At 34.1% G+C, this 17,370-nt stretch overlaps 1 protein-coding gene across 3 annotated transcripts in view; it reads right to left on the bottom strand.

Moving 5' to 3' along the window:
* Window positions 1–209: 209 nt before the first annotated feature.
* The window catches only part of ESYT2 (extended synaptotagmin 2), a 144,204-nt gene continuing 127,043 nt past the window's right edge, over window positions 210–17,370 (bottom strand). For all 3 annotated transcript variants that reach the window (XM_037835716.1, XM_037835717.1, XM_037835718.1), the window contains 7 exons: window positions 11,863–12,012; window positions 10,292–10,680; window positions 8,698–8,796; window positions 6,043–6,174; window positions 4,305–4,410; window positions 3,379–3,428; window positions 210–3,289 (listed from right to left, as the gene is read on the bottom strand). In XM_037835716.1, coding sequence (XP_037691644.1) covers window positions 3,244–3,289; window positions 3,379–3,428; window positions 4,305–4,410; window positions 6,043–6,174; window positions 8,698–8,796; window positions 10,292–10,680; window positions 11,863–12,012 — 972 coding nt within the window. In that variant the 3' untranslated portion in view covers window positions 210–3,243. The remainder of the gene's footprint in view (window positions 3,290–3,378; window positions 3,429–4,304; window positions 4,411–6,042; window positions 6,175–8,697; window positions 8,797–10,291; window positions 10,681–11,862; window positions 12,013–17,370) is intronic.

Genomic DNA, 17,370 nt, shown 5'->3' with positions numbered 1-17,370 from the left:
GGATACTTTCATGGCCTTAGGACTGTAAACTTGTAACCAAATAAACCCCCTTTATAAAAGCCAATCCATTTCTGGTATTTTGCATAACAGCAGCATTAGCAAACCAGAACAGCAGCAAATACAAAAAATACTCTGTATCAACTTTATAAGTTATCTGGTGCCACACTAAAACTTTCATTTCAAAAGATGAGGAAGAAACAAATCACAAATGAACTAACATAAAAGTTTTATTGAATAAATACATGCACTGTCATGTGAAACTGGTCAATCAAAAAGGACAGTCTATAATAATAATCATCATCATCATCATAAAAATCCCTCTGCTGTTTTCCATTTGCAGTGGGTGATACAGATAGAATTGGAATTAAAATAACAACCACAGTATAAATGCAAAGCTGTATACACTAATTTACATTTGGCTTGTGTTTTTGAAAAAGAAGGACTGGCTTTGTCGATGACGAAAATCTGTAAAAGGAATTCCCATAGTATAGAATTATAAATTGTGGTAAGTACAGCTACAAGGCTTCTTTTGTTTTAACCTAAAATTTGAAAACAATACTTTTATACTTCCATACTGTAAGGCACAGGATAAGAAATCCACATATATATGCTAAGGAAAACTATACTTCAAAACTCACTGAAATTGCTTGTCTTTCCACTGATTTGGCTCAAAAGTAGGAAAGTTAAAGTTCCCTTTTCCCAGGTAAACCAATTATTGAAAACTAAAAATTAACATTTTTGAGAACAACTAAGGGTTTTCTTCATCATCAGGATCCTGAGAGTGCTAACAGGATAGAAATTCTTTAACCTTTCTGCCTGTAAACAAGAACTTCCCTTTTAACTGTCATTTTGCTACAAAAGACACAACCACAATTTGGGAGATGCTTTAGTGTCCTTAAAATCATCACTCTTCTTTCTTTATTTCCTTTGAAAGAGAATGGAGGCAGCTACTATAGGCTTCATAACCTGCAGGTGATAACTTTGTATCCAAACTCCTCCTTGGTGACAGCTCTTCTCATGATATGAATGACAGAGACTAAACTGAAGATTCTGGCATCCAAGGGCAGCACATTGTACTGTTAAACTGGTTTCCTTTGTAATTTGTACCTTTAATTTCATCTTTTCTGCATAATTGTTAAGTAAAGCATTCCATTAAGTAAAATACACATCGAACAGATTAAGCACACAGTTGCAAAACCCAAATGTTTAGGATTTTGGTAAACTTACTGGTATGCTAAAATTGGAATGAGCTTTTCTTCTCTTTTATAGATCATGCTGGAAACCCTTCAATAGATCTAAATTAAAAAAAAAAAAATCTAATAGCACAGGTAGGCAACTAGATTTAATAAGTTATTATCTCTCATGCTACTGAAATACTGTAGTTAAGTGTTTTGCATGTAGATATGGTCATATGTGTGTATCAACATATACATCAATTTCCAATCAGTATAATAAATCCTACACACTAACAATGGAAATGGTTTATAATGGAGCATTATAGGGAAGCCTCATTAAATAGGAAAAGAGTGAGATTAAACTGCTCTTCATGATTACATGAAATGTGTTGTGAAGCTATCAAATCCATTATAAATAAACCCATGGATCAAAGTGTAAATTATAAATGAAAACAAAATTAAAATCCACTAGAAGGCAGGTGTGTGTAGAAATAATAATCAGCATCCATCACAGGCACTTTGGTTTGTTTGGTCATGTGAGCTCTCCATAAGTTGTTTAGTTTCATGAAATGAATTACAGTAAGATCTCCAATTTCAATCAGAAAGCCATATTTTCCCCCATATATTTACACAGTTTTAAAATGTTCTTATGGCTAAGGAAGCCATTTTCATCACACAGCTTAAATATATATTGAAAGATCCTTCTGCATATGTGCATACTTGGTTTACAGGCATGCATAGCTTATCAGACTCCTCTATAGCGTTACCTCACAAGAGTAAAACATGCTTTTAATAATCCAAAAAGAAAAAAAAAAAAACAAAATAAAAACTGTATAACAATATCCCAACATTAAGATCAGTCAAGGCAAAAAGCGAGGAAACCCAGGAAACTGCTATTTAAAACCAATGACGGCTTGTGTCGCCACTGTGTTGAAACCCTTTGGTCCTGGTGGAAGCCCACGCATATTAGCAGAATGAACCAGAGTTCCAGTTCAATGGATCATGTTGAACTTAGTTCTTCTCATATTAACAAATGAATGAAAAAACTATTAGTTTCTAACTCAGTATTCTAACCACTCATTCCAATCTTATTTTGTAACCTTAATAATAACATGTGCCCTTCTTTCTTTACAGGTTGGAAAAACAATGAAAATTAACAAAGCTCATGATTAACTGTTTTACAATAGCCTAACATCTAACATTGGAAGTCTGTTCTGCATTATATTTTAAGAAAAGTATAATTTGTGTTATCTGTGCACTATTTCATGAATCAGTTACAACAAGCAATTAAAAATAAACATAAAGCATTTCATTTCTATTTAAGAAGTTTCAGATTACACTACAATTTATGAACCATGATAATTCTCTTAATATTTTATATTTTATGTCACTCAGTTATAATTTTCTCCCTAAGCCCTTTAACTGATCTCTCAAGAATACATATTTATCTCTGTGAAAATGTTAATATTTTGAATACTTTCTTTCATCAGCCATAATGGGCAAGAAAAATACTAATCAGTAATCTTTTGGTTTTTCCTTTAAAAAAAAAAACACCACAAAATAGGTCACTTAAAACTTTTTGCTGCAAAGACAAAAATGATCATTTCTCGTAAGAATTTAATGTTTTAGAAGAAAATATATATTTCCTTGATTCATTTTCTTCTGAATTCAAACCAGCATGTAGACATTATAAAAAATAGTCTATTTACATGGCATAGTGTACCTCAGTGATATACAAAACAAGGCAATATTAAAGCATATATATATATCCATTTATAGCAGACAGAATTGACATATGGTTTTATGTAACATAATAATTAACTACTACTCTATTGTACATTGTAATAACTGATGAAATACTAGAGGAAATTAAACGTACAAAATCTCACAATAATATTGCCAAATTTGCTTAAAATGTCAACATATGTTTTATAAAACTCTTAAGGTATGGAATAACTAAATACATGAAATTATAAAAATAATATTGGTACATCTGTGAGAGTGATGCATTCAAAGTATACAAAGATGAGAAAAATACAAGGAGAAATTCTTCATATCCAAGAAAGGTCTATGTTACCATACGTGGTCTTGTACCATCTTCAGTTAGATCATACCTGAGAAAGCATAAGAAGATACAGGTATAGGGTTTATTTTGGAGACTATACTATTAAATAAATATGTTGTTTTTGTTAGGTACACTCACCACTGGGTCCAGCCTTTTGCAAGTTCTTCAGATGCCAGAGCAACTAATACCTGTCCATTAAAAGAAAAAAAGACTCAATAGTTTGATAAAGCAGGTTGAAGAAATTCCTTTTAGATCTTTCACTTCTTTCAAGCCCTCTAATGTTCCTTTTGTCTTAATCTAGCAATATGAAACTCTCCTTTAATTTGAAGCCCTCATATTTTCAAAATCTCTTCTACCCTTATGGTTCATCTTTAAATTATACAGCTGATTATATCCAAGAGATCTTTCCTGTACCCAACAGACTTAAAATTAAGTTATTATGAATTATCAGTGGAGACAATTTATAGGGCTATTGACTAATATGCCATTAGTGGCAGCACAGCTAATTTTGGATTATCTGTGCTTGTGTTGCTATTGACAAATGATTCCCCCCCCAAAAAAATTTAAAACACCTCTTCCTTCCTCAACTTAACCTTCATCTACATTATTCAAGAATGTATAATCTTATACAAAATTTAAATATTAATTTTGATGAAGACTTAGAAGAAAATTAAGGGAAATAAAGCCAGTGATTTGTTAGGAAAAATAAATGCTTGATTAGTTGATGAGATGGAATTCTAAAAGAATATTTTCCTATGTTATATTTGAAAAAAAATTAAAAACTTAAGTCAATCTTTTCTTCTAGAAGTTCATAGTATTAATATGACTAATAAGCCAATGATATGAATATGTAAAAAGAATAAAAATAAAATATCTTTAAAATGTACTGATGTCTTAGTTGATATTTAGTCATCATAGTCTACTGTTTTATAAATAATCGTTAATCACAGAATAAGCTTACCTCTTTCAATTTATATAACTACGGTCTAAAAAAACTTGCACCTTTGATAGGTGTTTAATTTTCACCAAGTGTAGGAACTGAACAAAGATTTTTAAAAACTTACTTTGCCAAGAAGCCCTTTGTCTTTGGACAAGAAACCACCACTGTTCTTTACTGCTACATCTAACGTTCTCCTCTGCACTTCTGGTAATGAAACACTAAAATCAAAGCTGAAATGGGAAAAAAAAGACCTTACTTAAATTTCTCCATAATTTTGCTATATTTTCTTTTGTCAATATATGCCACATAAAAAATGACATTTCTGCTTATGAGACCATTCCAAATGTTATGTTAGCATCTTCTGCTAGGTATTTTGATCTGGCATTTCATGAAGACACACAAAATTTTTTCATTATTTCCGAAATGTAAGAGAAGTCTACAGTATCCTAAATATGTTAAAGGTCCTACTGCTCATGGCTCACTCACGTATGTAATATTCATTGATCAACATGCGTAACTCTTCATAGTAGTTACAATATGGGACTAAATAATGAATTCCAAACTAGTTCACTGGCTCAGGCTTTTAAAATTACCCTTATTTAGTCTCTAGGCCCTATTCCTAGTATGACCAATAAAAACAAGTATTAATGTGATAGCTTTGTAGAAGGTAAAAGGCTCCCAAAGTACTTTTTGGGCTTAAGTCAGATACTGCCACCTAAAATGCCTATAAGGTAACAAATAAGTGACGTTAGCTTGGTTTGTAGCAGAGTGAGTAGTGGGAACTCTGGCAAACCAGAGGATGTTTGCTCTGACTACTAAAGGGGAAGCCATTGCTGAGCTCCAGTCAATCGAGGTCATGTAGGATTGCAGGTAGAGTACTGCAGACCTTCCCACTAGAAACCCAAATTTGTACATGAAGTCTCCAAATTTTTAAAAGCTATGGCTAATTAAGAACATGTTGTCAAGTAAAATATACCTACATCCAAGATTTGGCCTATGCCTGTCAGGTTTTGTTTTGTTTTTTTTTTTGTCTGCCAATTTTTGTTTTAAATAAGGCTACTGGCAGGGAAATATGATAAATGAATAATATCTTTAAAGCTGACTTGTAAACTGAATTAAAAGATATTGATATCATTAAACTTCATTATTTCCCAAAGGTTGGTAGTTCTTTAGTTACCAGAGGACTATAATGTAGGATAACAAATTTGTATAGATCAGCAGTTCTTTAAGTGTGGTTCAAGGAGACCCTTTCAAAAGGTCCATGAGCTCCTTCTTTTTTGAACCATGTACATATGTGAAGATAGGCTTTCTTTATATACTTCAACGAAAACAACATACCATGACCAGATTGACTGTAGAAGCAGATACGAGAGTCTTATTAAGCGAGACAATTAAAGAGATTTGCAAAAATGTAAAGCAATAATATCTCTCTTTTCACTAATATTTTTTGTTTTGGAAAATACATTTTTTTTTCATAAAAATGTTATATTTTAAAATGTTAGGGGCTTATTTTTTAAATTTATAATATGGTAAATATCAATAGATATAACCAACATAAATGAAAGAGTTCTCTAGGGTCATCAATACTTGGATCTTTATTTAATCATCAGTCAACCTGTCAATAGTGTTTGTACCTTGCATGCATTATGTTTAGAATTTCTACATGAAGTTCAAGTATTTTATTTTATTTTTAACAAGTACACATTTGCTAAAATTTGGTAGTTTTTTTTTTTTTTCACTTATATTTCTCTCAGCAGTGCGCTGGTTAAAATGTTTTAGTCATCCAAAAGTATTAATCTTGCCTTTCATAATTTGTTAAAATCAGTGAGTTAGTATATTCTGACCTGAATAAACTATCATACCTTTGATCAAACACTGGATTTAATGTTTTCTTTGATACATGTGTTTTTCTTCTTCCTGATCTCCTCTTGTCTGGTAATAAATACATTCGGACGTAGGGATCAGAGCCATCTTCAGAAAAGGCAATAAGATTTCTTATAACACAAATCAGAGAACACTAGATATTAGAATTTAGGAAAATGAGAATTAGCATCACATCCAAACATACTATACAGAGCTTCAATTATATATTTATCTAAAAACTCACAATATACTTATATTTATCTAAAAGATTTCAAATAATATAAAGTGTTTTTGTCTTTACCCACAGACTTGCTTGTCTGCTTCTCTCTCAATTCTTTCTCTTCTAGCAGCTTGGCTAGAGTTGATTTTTGCCTCAATTTCTTGAGCCTAGAGTTTTGGGGACATACGCTCTGCTTATAACAGAAACTGCTGCTTTATCTTTTCATAGTACTACTGTTCTTTTTTACCCAATAAGATTATTAGCCTGATGGCCAAATAATCTGGTCTCCCATGAGACCCCAATGAGCCCCATGTGAACCCTCTGCCTCAGAGAGGGCTTTCCCCTGAGCCAGCTGAGAGGGAAAATTCATTTCCTGCTTATAATGAGCACTTCTGCTTGGGCCATTTCCTTCCACCCTCTACCCTTCATCCATCTAAATCTGTCACAGACCAGGATCCGCCTCCATTATGAAGTCCATATTGATTTCTGCCTATGGCAACTAGTAGCTGTCAAACACAGTCTTGTATGTGATTATATACCATTTTAAATTATTCACTTATTGATTATCTTGAAAGTCTAGGTAGGGGATTGTTTAGATTCCTTTAAAACATTCTGTTTCTATATCTCCCATAGTAATTATCTTAGTAACAAGAACATATAAAGAACTCAATAAATACTGAATTTAACTCTACATTTATACAATCATATTTCTAAACATAATTAATTTTATTTTCCTATGTTTACAACAGTTTTTTATTAGTTACAAAAATATTTTAAACTACTACAAAGACAGACAAATCTCATAAAAGGAAAATAGTGTGCAAACTCGTACCATCAATAATCAAATACAAATTAAAGCAATATTGTCATCTCATTTTACACTTACTAAATTAGTACAATGCACAGGTTAAAAATATCTTTTCCTGACTGAGGAAAAATGGTAGACCTTTAGGATGCTGGTGTCAACGGGTATACTCTTTTTTGAAAGACATATGGCAATACCTACCATAAACTTTTGGACCCTTTGAATTGATAAACCTATTTCTGGGAATTTAATCCTAAAAATTATTTCAATAAAAGAAAAATGCATTTATGATATGTTCATTGTCATATTACATGTAATACAGACAATCTAAATATTTGATAGAGAATGGTTAAATAGAGTACAGCAGTTCAAAGAAATATTATAAAATAACTAAAATGATTGGGAATGCAACAGAAAATGTTTTTGAAACAATTTTAAGAGAAAAAGGTTTAAAAATTATACACTAGAATTACAGTAATAGAAATCAGAAGTTTGCAGAGAAAGACTAGAATGTAATACAAAACATGAATACATACATGAACATGTATATGTGTGTATATATATGCATATATATACATACATAGATATATGGATGGATGTATTTTTTGAGAATGGTGGAATTATAGGTGCTTTTCTCAAAACTGTCTTTAATGTTGCTGTATTTTTTGTTTTTCTCTTCAAAAATTCACATGGTTCATCCTTAGGTTTTTAAGCTCTGTTAAGAGTGTGTGTTCTCACTAGTCTTTTGAGATCCTGATGTCTCATTTGATAGTGGGCAAAACTTTTCTTTAATTTCTTCTCCAACACCTGGATGCTTTAAAAACATTTTTTTTTTTTTAAATTCAAATGAATTCAGAACAAAAGTGTAGGCCATGGAAATGAACAATTTAAGAATAAACAGTGGTGCATTTCATTTCAGGACTTTTTCCAGACACTTTTTTTATTTAAAAATATCTCTAGGCTATGTATACTTTGTGTGGTAATTTTTCTGACCACATTATAGTCTATTTTCCTGTGCCAATAAATATATTGGAAAAGCATGATTTTTAATAACTCAGTAATTATAGATGTAACATAACTTATTTTACATGAATGCTATGATAAATGCACCTGGATGCTTTTTAATACACATTTCTGTATGTTCAAAAAAAACTTAACACAGGCATATTAACAAGGCAAAATTCCTTCTTCAGTTTGCTCATATTTCTTTTAAGGATGGGAACTGTAGTAAGCTCATCTAAATCCACAATTAAGAGATATTCTTTCCTCAGTGCTCCCTCCCCACCCCCATCTGCTATACAATAAAACCAATCCCCTCAAATACAAAAGCAAAAAAATTTCACTTGTACAAAACACACCAATTGTATTTCTTTGGTATATGCACTCATTGAAAAGACAGTATCTTTTTATATTCTGTACAGTACTAAAAGAACTGGTGAAGTTAGTAAACACTGATCTCTTTTACCAGTACCATCTTTGTTCTTGCTTTGTTTTTAAAAAAATGAAACAAAATCGTGTGCTTGATAATCCTAGAAGTAAATTTTTTCATTGCTATATTTAATTTTTATACTCAGAAATAAGAGTAGAAGGAATTGTGGAGTTTAAGCCACTAGGACACATCAGGCTCACCTGCAGGAATGCACAACCACAATGAGCTTATTTCTTTGAGAACTATGACGTATTGTCAGCTGAATCTGTCCAAGAGGAGATTGTCCCAATGTCGTTCCACTGTGGGAAACAAAACATAAAGTTATCAGCTCTTTTCAGACTTTAAAGAAATTGTGATCCATTGGTACAATGTACACAATAAAATAATTTTCATTCATTTAGATAAAAATAAGATCTAGACTCAAAATTACCAACATACTCAAACATTAATCTGAAACTTCTGAGTTTAAATCAATCAAGTGAATTCACATTTCACTTGAAGATTCAACATGACTTAATTATTCAAAATTGACATTTTTCTCCAGTTAGGGCTCAAAGTAAAAATACAGGTTTCCTTATTACATACATCAGTTCTTTGTTAAGAAATATCTAGCCTGTAACCACTGAAATCTAGCATATCTTTTCTCAAAATCTTATATATATCACTTGCTCTATTTTTAACTGACAGACCATCTGGCAACATAGCATTATTCCTTCACTTTGATTTCTCTCTGCACAAGAATAAAGCACAAGCTTCCGAGATCAGTAAATTAATTGGACAACTACTGCTCTGGTTTAATGTTTCTCAATATCATTTTGGCTACTCTTCCAGTTTAGCTCCAGAGAACAAGTTGCTACTTGTTAAAAATTCTATTTCCTTCTGGAGCAACAGAGAAGAAAGGGGACTGACATTTTTTTTAAATTGCATTTTCATTTACTGATACTTTTTAATCCAAAAATAGTGGACGTCAGAAAATATGAAGGGGAAAAAAAAAAACTGAGTGGGAATCAAAGAAGGATCTTATAAGATCTAGACTGGCTAGGAACAAACGTCTTAAAAGGGCTTCTGTAATCAACTTTTTGATTTGATGCTTTTTCCAACTATTCAAGGGTAAACATGTTTTTCACCTTTGCTTCTACTTCTCTTACTATTTTCATATTACTCAACACATTGCTTAAAATAACAAATATGAAGAACTGATTCAAAGGTCGACTTTATTCCTTCCACTGAGAGGAAAGGTTCACATGTGAAGCTTGTGATAACTATAGACTATTTTTTCTTCCTTATCTAAAGAAAACTATTAACACATCTATGAATCAAAGGGCTTATTTAAGAAATCAATGCAAATATCCAAAGACAAACAAAAATTAACAGGTAGTAGTAATGGGATGCTGACCAAAGATGAATGACTAGGACGTATTTTTAGTACAACAAAAGCCAAACTATTACTGAGTCTTTCCGTGTTAGCATAGGAAGATTGAACAGGTAAACTCTTCAGATTTTATCGTCCTGGTCTCACACTAGACACACAGTACTGTCATAACTCTAAGCCTCTCTCCTTTCCTATTCATGAAATGCATTATTCCATCACTTACTAATCTTTCAGTGAGCCAAATATCAGGTTCCAGAAAACGGCAAGTTTTAATTTTACAAGTCAAAGACTGAGTAAGCAAAACTGCAACACTACTGAAAGTTCTTTTTTTAACTTAAGATTACTTTTCCTTCTCTGTATTATGTGATATGAGAATTCTAAATTTGTTTAAAGGGGGGAAAAAAAGTAAATATTTAATTTACTTTTCAAGCTGTCGCAATCTTTGCCGAAGTTCCTGTGTGGCAATAGGCAGTGATATATCTGAGGCTATGCTTGGCGTGGGTTCCTTGACTGAAACGTGGCTTGGGGAATAGGCAGAACTGGAGGCCTGGAGGCTGGAGGAACTTCTGCTGAGATGACGTGGCCACTGAGGGCTGACGTTAGGAGGCTCCTCTCTCTCTTCTGTGTCAGTTTTACTACTGCCATCAATTATTGGTGTGGATGGTGCCGTTTTGCTGCCATCAGTGGCTGGAGATGCAGAAATCTGAGACTTGACAGATATTTTTCTCCCTTCTTTGGAAACAGAGGACCTTTTTACTTGAGCTGAATGTTGGTGATCTGGAGACCTTTCCTGTTTTTCCAGGTAAAGTACCTGGAGGTAGAAATAAACAAACAAACAAAAAAATTAAAATTAGTGATAATGGTGACATCCTGATATTAAATAGTTTCAATTAAATTCATTTCCAAAAAGTTTCTTTAAAAATTTGGCACAAAACATTTAAAAAAAAAAAATCTAGTCTATCTGCTCAGGTATTAAATTATTAAGGTAATATTATATTACAGAAAGTTTAGAAAAAGGAAGTTAAATAATCAAAATATCTCTTTTAAAATAGAAAAATACATTCCATTTGTACATATTTCTATATAACTGTAGGACAGTTGTTATTATCAGAGGGGCACATTTAATCATAAGCTCTTGACAAAACACTAAAGACCCTTATTCTAAGACAGGTGGCTTTCTATTAGGAAACCCTTGGAGAAATGAAGAAAATGAAGAACATCTGCTATCCAGCAAGATTACCCCAAACAAACCTAGCAACCAATGTAGGTAGCAGCCAAACAACCCATATAACTTTTAGCTTATTAGAGCATGTGAATTGTTCACTTTACTAGCTTTTGATATTTACTTCTAATTTACACAGTATTCCACTGAACAGAGAGACTACATTTAGAAAACTATTCTATTCTTTGGGGTTACGTAAATGGCTTGAAGATTTTTTTCCACTTTTATAAAATAGTACTGCAGTAGACATCTTTATGTTCATAGCTTCCCCACATTTTATATTTTTACCAAAAGTCAGATTTCCAGAAAAAGAGCCACTGGTCCCAGGGGCCCTATGATTTATGGCTCAGGAATATTGCAGTATTTCTGGAAAGGCTCCACCAATATTCAGTGTCTTGACAAGGTGCAACATCATTTTCTCTGCACCCTTGATAGACTAAGAATATTTTAATTTCTTTTTAAAGTTAATGCTTCATTTTAATTTGCACTTTTTTGATCAGTGAGTTTTAACATTTTCCTGTTAAATATATGTTTTCTGGTTTTATTTTCTACATTTCCTTAGGCATTTACAAATTAATCATGTCTATTTTGCAAAAAGAACTTTTCCTGTCAATCCGTAACCTGCTATCGTTTTAATCAAATTATCTACCTCTTGTGAACATTGCACTATCCCTATCAGACACTGAATCTGTACCAACAAATACTGTCTATTAGCAGCCCATTTTCTGCCCTATCCCATTACTGTATTTATTGCAAAAGACTATAAAATACCCTGAGGGCAATCTTCATTTTTATAGTGCTGTTTGGACCTGAATTACTAAGTTGGAATCGTTGATTCACAGTCATATCGTCACTTGCGAGCAGCTGGCTGAGTGGAATCTTCAGATTCCCCAGTGAACACTGATGCTCTTCATCTTTGATCTGTAAAAAACAGGACAGAAAATATACTTAGCTCTGGGGATAAAAATTATAGACAACAGAGAAAATATAGAAAGGTCCACAAAATTAGTCTAAAGAAAGCGTATCTCAGCTGTATTCTTTGGAGTCGTGTTTCCATAGTGATTAACAAAGTATAAAACCTCCTTAGGAAGATATAAAACCCTGTAATGAGCAAGAATCCCCACGTCATATGTATCTCCAATTTCCTCATTACACAACCATAACAAGCAGAAAAAGAGTATCATGTCTCATGAATCCATTAAGAGAACTCTGAGCTAAGAGGCAGTAGTCTATATAAAACTGAAGATTAGAAAGCAATGCCTTTTAAACCCTGAGAAAATGGTGGCAAGAAACCATTAGTGATATATAAAGTTCTTACTGATAAAACTTATTTACAGAGAAAAAACATTTTTAAGTGTCTTTTAAGCCTTCCTTATTCAAAATCTACAGTTATTTTGAAAATTTACAGTATTTGCTTTAAATGAAGAGGCTTAATTTACAGTGCATAGTAATTCCTTTCTCCTGAATAATAACCTTCAGTCTTACCTCTGTACTAGGAATTATTCCTTTCAGATTGTTGTAACACAAAACAGTTTAATCAAATTTAGTTACAGCTCTGGAGGTTTCAGAGTCTGTGCAAAAATGGTTATAACTATATATGAAAACAAAAAAGCCCAATTCCTTATTTCTTTAACTATAATCACAGATTTTAAAAATGAAATATCTATGATATTGTTAGAAATAACCTTATAAGTTATTTTTAAAATCCAAGACCCAGTAAGTATAGATTACTTTAAGAACAGTACAATTTATGAAGGAAAAACTAGCTAAATAAAATACAAATTATTTTGGATAAAACATAATGTAAAGGTATTAAACAACAAACACAGAATGACTAAAACAGGGCTGGGCATGCCTGACACTGACAATGGTGTTCTTTCAAGGCCATGTGGAAGAACTACGAGGCAATACAAGTTATCTTGGAACTTAGAATCTCACTGGACTAGGGAATGGAAGTTAGACTTGTATAAGCTGAACAGAAAATGAAGGAGCTGAAACTTCTCAAACAGGCCATATTAAATAAGAAAAAACGGAACTAGAATTATTTAGAATGGCATATTTACTAAGCTAACTATTGGAATGACAACAATGTGAGATCCACTTAAAACATTTAAAATCCACTTAAAACCTAAAGATAATATAAGAGGAAAAAAAGAGAATATGTACAATAGTTGAGAGTAGCAGATATACATCCAAGAAGCCCCCTATATACTCATCCTGAGTATATAATTTATATATACATATATATATTCAAAAATATGAAAACGGAGGAATTCTGCTTCTGGACATGATGGATTATACTATTTAAGGTTTTTAATACTATCTATGATGGTATATTATTTAAAGGTAGACCATTATAATTTAAAGATGAATACTGTAACTCCTGAGCAACTACTAAACATTTCAAAACAAAATGGAGACAAAACTAATAAGCCAAAAAAGAAGATAAAATGAAATCATAAAAAATGCTCAATTCAAAGGAAGTCAAATTTTAAAAAGAAAAAAAGGAAAAAAGAACAAATGGAACAAATAAAAAATAAAGAGCATGGTGGCAGATTTAAACCCAACCATATCAATAATATCATTAAATGCATTTTGCCTAAAAAAATTAAAAGGTAGAGATTGTTAGATGGGATAAAAAAAGAAAGACCCAACTATATGTTGCCTATAAGAAACCAACTTCAAATATTAAGTCACAAATGGGTTAAAAGTAAAAGGATGGGGGGAGGCGGGGCAAGATGGCAGACTGGTGAGCTGTATGTTTTAGTTACTCCTCCAGGAAAGTAGGTAGAAAGCCAAGAACTGCGTGGACTGGACACCACAGAGCAATCTGACTTTGGGCATACTTCATACAACACTCATGAAAACGTGGAACACCTGAGATCAGCGAAATCTGTAAGTTTTTGCGGCCAGGGGACCCGCGCCCCTCCCTGCCAGGCTCAGTCCCGGGGGAGGAGGGGCTGTCAGCTCAGGGAAGGAGAAGGCAGAACTGCAGTGCCAGCCTGTATCGGAAACTCATTCTACTGATTCAAACTCCAACCATAGATAGACTGAGACCAGACACCAGAGAATCTGAGAGCAGCCAGCCCAGCAGAGAGGAGACAGGCATAGAAAAAAAACAACACGAAAAACTCCAAAATAAAAGCGGAGGATTTTTGGAGTTCTGGTGAACATAGAAAGGGGAAGGGCCCTGAGGCGCATATGCAAATCCTGAAGAAAAGCTGATCCCTCTGCCCTGTGGACCTTTCCTTAATGGCCCTGGTTGCTTTGTCTCTTAGCATTTCAATAACCCATTAGATCTCTGAGGAGGGCCCGTTTTTTTTTTTTTTTTTTTTTTTTGGTTTTTTTTTTTTTTTTTTAAATCCTTTTTTCTTTTTCTAAAACAATTACTCTAAGAAGCCCAATACAGAAAGCTTCAAAGACTTGCTATTTGGGCAGGTCAAGTCAAGAGCAGAACTAGGAGAGCTCTGAGACAAAACTCAATAATCCAGTGGCTGAGAAAATTCACTAAACACCACAACTTCCCAAGAAAAGGGGGGTGTCCGCTCACAGCCATCATCCTGGTGGACAGGAAACACTCCTGCCCATCGCCAGCCCCAGAGCCCAGAACTGCCCCAGACAACCCAGTGTGACGGAAGTGCTTCAAGTAACAGGCACACACCACAAAACTGGGCGTGGACATTAGCCTTCCCTGCAACCTCAGCTGATTGTCCCAGAGTTGGGAAGGTACAGCAGTGTGAATTAACAAAGCCCCATTCAGCCATCATTTCAGCAGACTGGGAGCCTCCCTACACAGCCCATCAGCCCAGAACTGCCCTGGGGGGACGGCACTCACCTGTGACATAGCACAGTCATCCCTCAACAGAGGACCCGGGGTACACGGCCTGGAAGAAGGGCCCACTTGTAAGTCTCAGGAGCCATATGCCAATACCAAGGACTTGTGGGTCAGTGGCAGAGACAAACTGTGGCAGGACTGAACTGAAGGATTAGACTATTGCAGCAGCTTTAAAACTCTAGGATTACCAGGGAGATTTGATTGTTAGAGCCACCCCCCCCTCCCTGACTGCCCAGAAACACGCCCCATATACAGGGCAGGCAACACCAACTACACACGCAAGCTTGGTACACCAATTGGACCCCACAAGACTCATTCCCCCACTCACCAAAAAGGCAAAGCAGGGGAGAACTGGCTTGTGGAGAACAGGTGGCTCGTGGACGCCACCTGCTGGTTAGTTAGAGAAAGTATACTCCACGAAGCTGTAGATCTGATAAATTAGAGATAAGGACTTCAATTGGTCTACAAATCCTAAAAGAACCCTATCAAGTTCAGCAAATGCCATGAGGCCAAAAACAACAGAAAATTATAAAGCATATGAAAAAACCAGACGATATGGATAACCCAAGCCCAAGCATCCAAATCAAAAGACCAGAAGAGACACAGCACCTAGAGCAGCTACTCAAAGAACTAAAGATGAACAATGAGACCATAGTACGGGAGATAAAGGAAATCAAGAAGACCCTAGAAGAGCATAAAGAAGACATTGCAAGACTAAATAAAAAAATGGATGATCTTATGGAAATTAAAGAAACTGTTGACCAAATTAAAAAGATTCTGGACACTCATAGTACAAGACTAGAGGAAGCTGAACAACGAATCAGTGACCTGGAAGATGACAGAATGGAAAATGAAAGCATAAAAGAAAGAATGGGGAAAAAAATTGAAAAAATTGAAATGGACCTCAGGGATATGATAGATAATATGAAACGTCCAAATATAAGACTCATTGGTGTCCCAGAAGGGGAAGAAAAGGGTAAAGGTCTAGGAAGAGTATTCAAAGAAATTGTTGGGGAAAACTTCCCAAATCTTCTAAACAACATAAATACACAAATCATAAATGCTCAGCGAACTCCAAATAGAATAAATCCAAATAAACCCACTCCGAGACATATACTGATCACACTATCAAACACAGAAGAGAAGGAACAAGTTCTGAAAGCAGCAAGAGAAAAGCAATTCACCACATACAAAGGAAACAGCATAAGACTAAGTAGTGACTACTCAGCAGCCACCATGGAGGCAAGAAGGCAGTGGCACGATATATTTAAAATTCTGAGTGAGAAAAATTTCCAGCCAAGAATACTTTATCCAGCAAAGCTCTCCTTCAAATTTGAGGGAGAGCTTAAATTTTTCACAGACAAACAAATGCTGAGAGAATTTGCTAACAAGAGACCTGCCCTACTGGAGATACTCAAGGGAGCCCTACAGACAGAGAAACAAAGAAAAGACAGAGAGACTTGGAGAAAGGTTCAGTACTAAAGAGATTCGGTATGGGTACAATAAAGGATATTAATAGACAGAGGGGAAAAATATGACAAACATAAACCAATGGATAAGATGGCTGATTCAAGAAATAGCTTCACGGTTATAACGTTGAATGTAAATGGATTAAACTCCCCAATTAAAAGATATAGATTCGCAGAATGGATCAAAAAAAAATGAACCATCAATATGTTGCATACAAGAGACTCATCTTAGACACAGGGACACAAAGAAACTGAAAGTGAAAGGATGGAAAAAAATATTTCATGCAAGCTACAGCCAAAAGAAAGCAGGTGTAGCAATATTAATCTCAGATAAAATAGACTTCAAATGCAGGGATGTTTTGAGAGACAAAGAAGGCCACTACGTACTAATAAAAGGGGCAATTCAGCAAGAAGAAATAACAATCGTAAATGTCTATGCACCCAACCAAGGTGCCACAAAATACTTGAGAGAAACACTGGCAAAACTAAAGGAAGCAATTGATGTTTCCACAATAATTGTGGGAGACTTCAACACATCACTCTCTCCTACAGATAGATCAACCAGACAGAAGACCAATAAGGAAATTGAAAACCTAAACAATCTGATAAATGAATTAGATTTAACAGACATATACAGGACATTACATCCCAAATCACCAGGATACACATACTTTTCTAGTGCTCATGGAACTTTCTCCAGAATAGATCATATGCTGGGACATAAAACAAGCCTCAATAAATTTAAAAAGATTGAAATTATTCAAAGCACATTCTCTGATCACAATGGAATACAATTAGAAGTCAATAACCATCAGAGACTTAGAAAATTCACAAATACCTGGAGGTTAAACAACACACTCCTAAACAATCAGTGGGTTAAAGAAGAAATAGCAAGAGAAATTGCTAAATATATAGAGACGAATGAAAATGAGAACACAACATACCAAAACCTATGGGATGCAGCAAAAGCAGTGC

Source organism: Choloepus didactylus, chromosome 5 (genome assembly GCF_015220235.1).
Source record: "Choloepus didactylus isolate mChoDid1 chromosome 5, mChoDid1.pri, whole genome shotgun sequence".
Lineage (NCBI taxonomy): Eukaryota > Metazoa > Chordata > Mammalia > Pilosa > Megalonychidae > Choloepus > Choloepus didactylus.
Note: the sequence above shows the minus strand (reverse complement) of the source record. Positions and strands in the feature narration are given on the sequence as shown.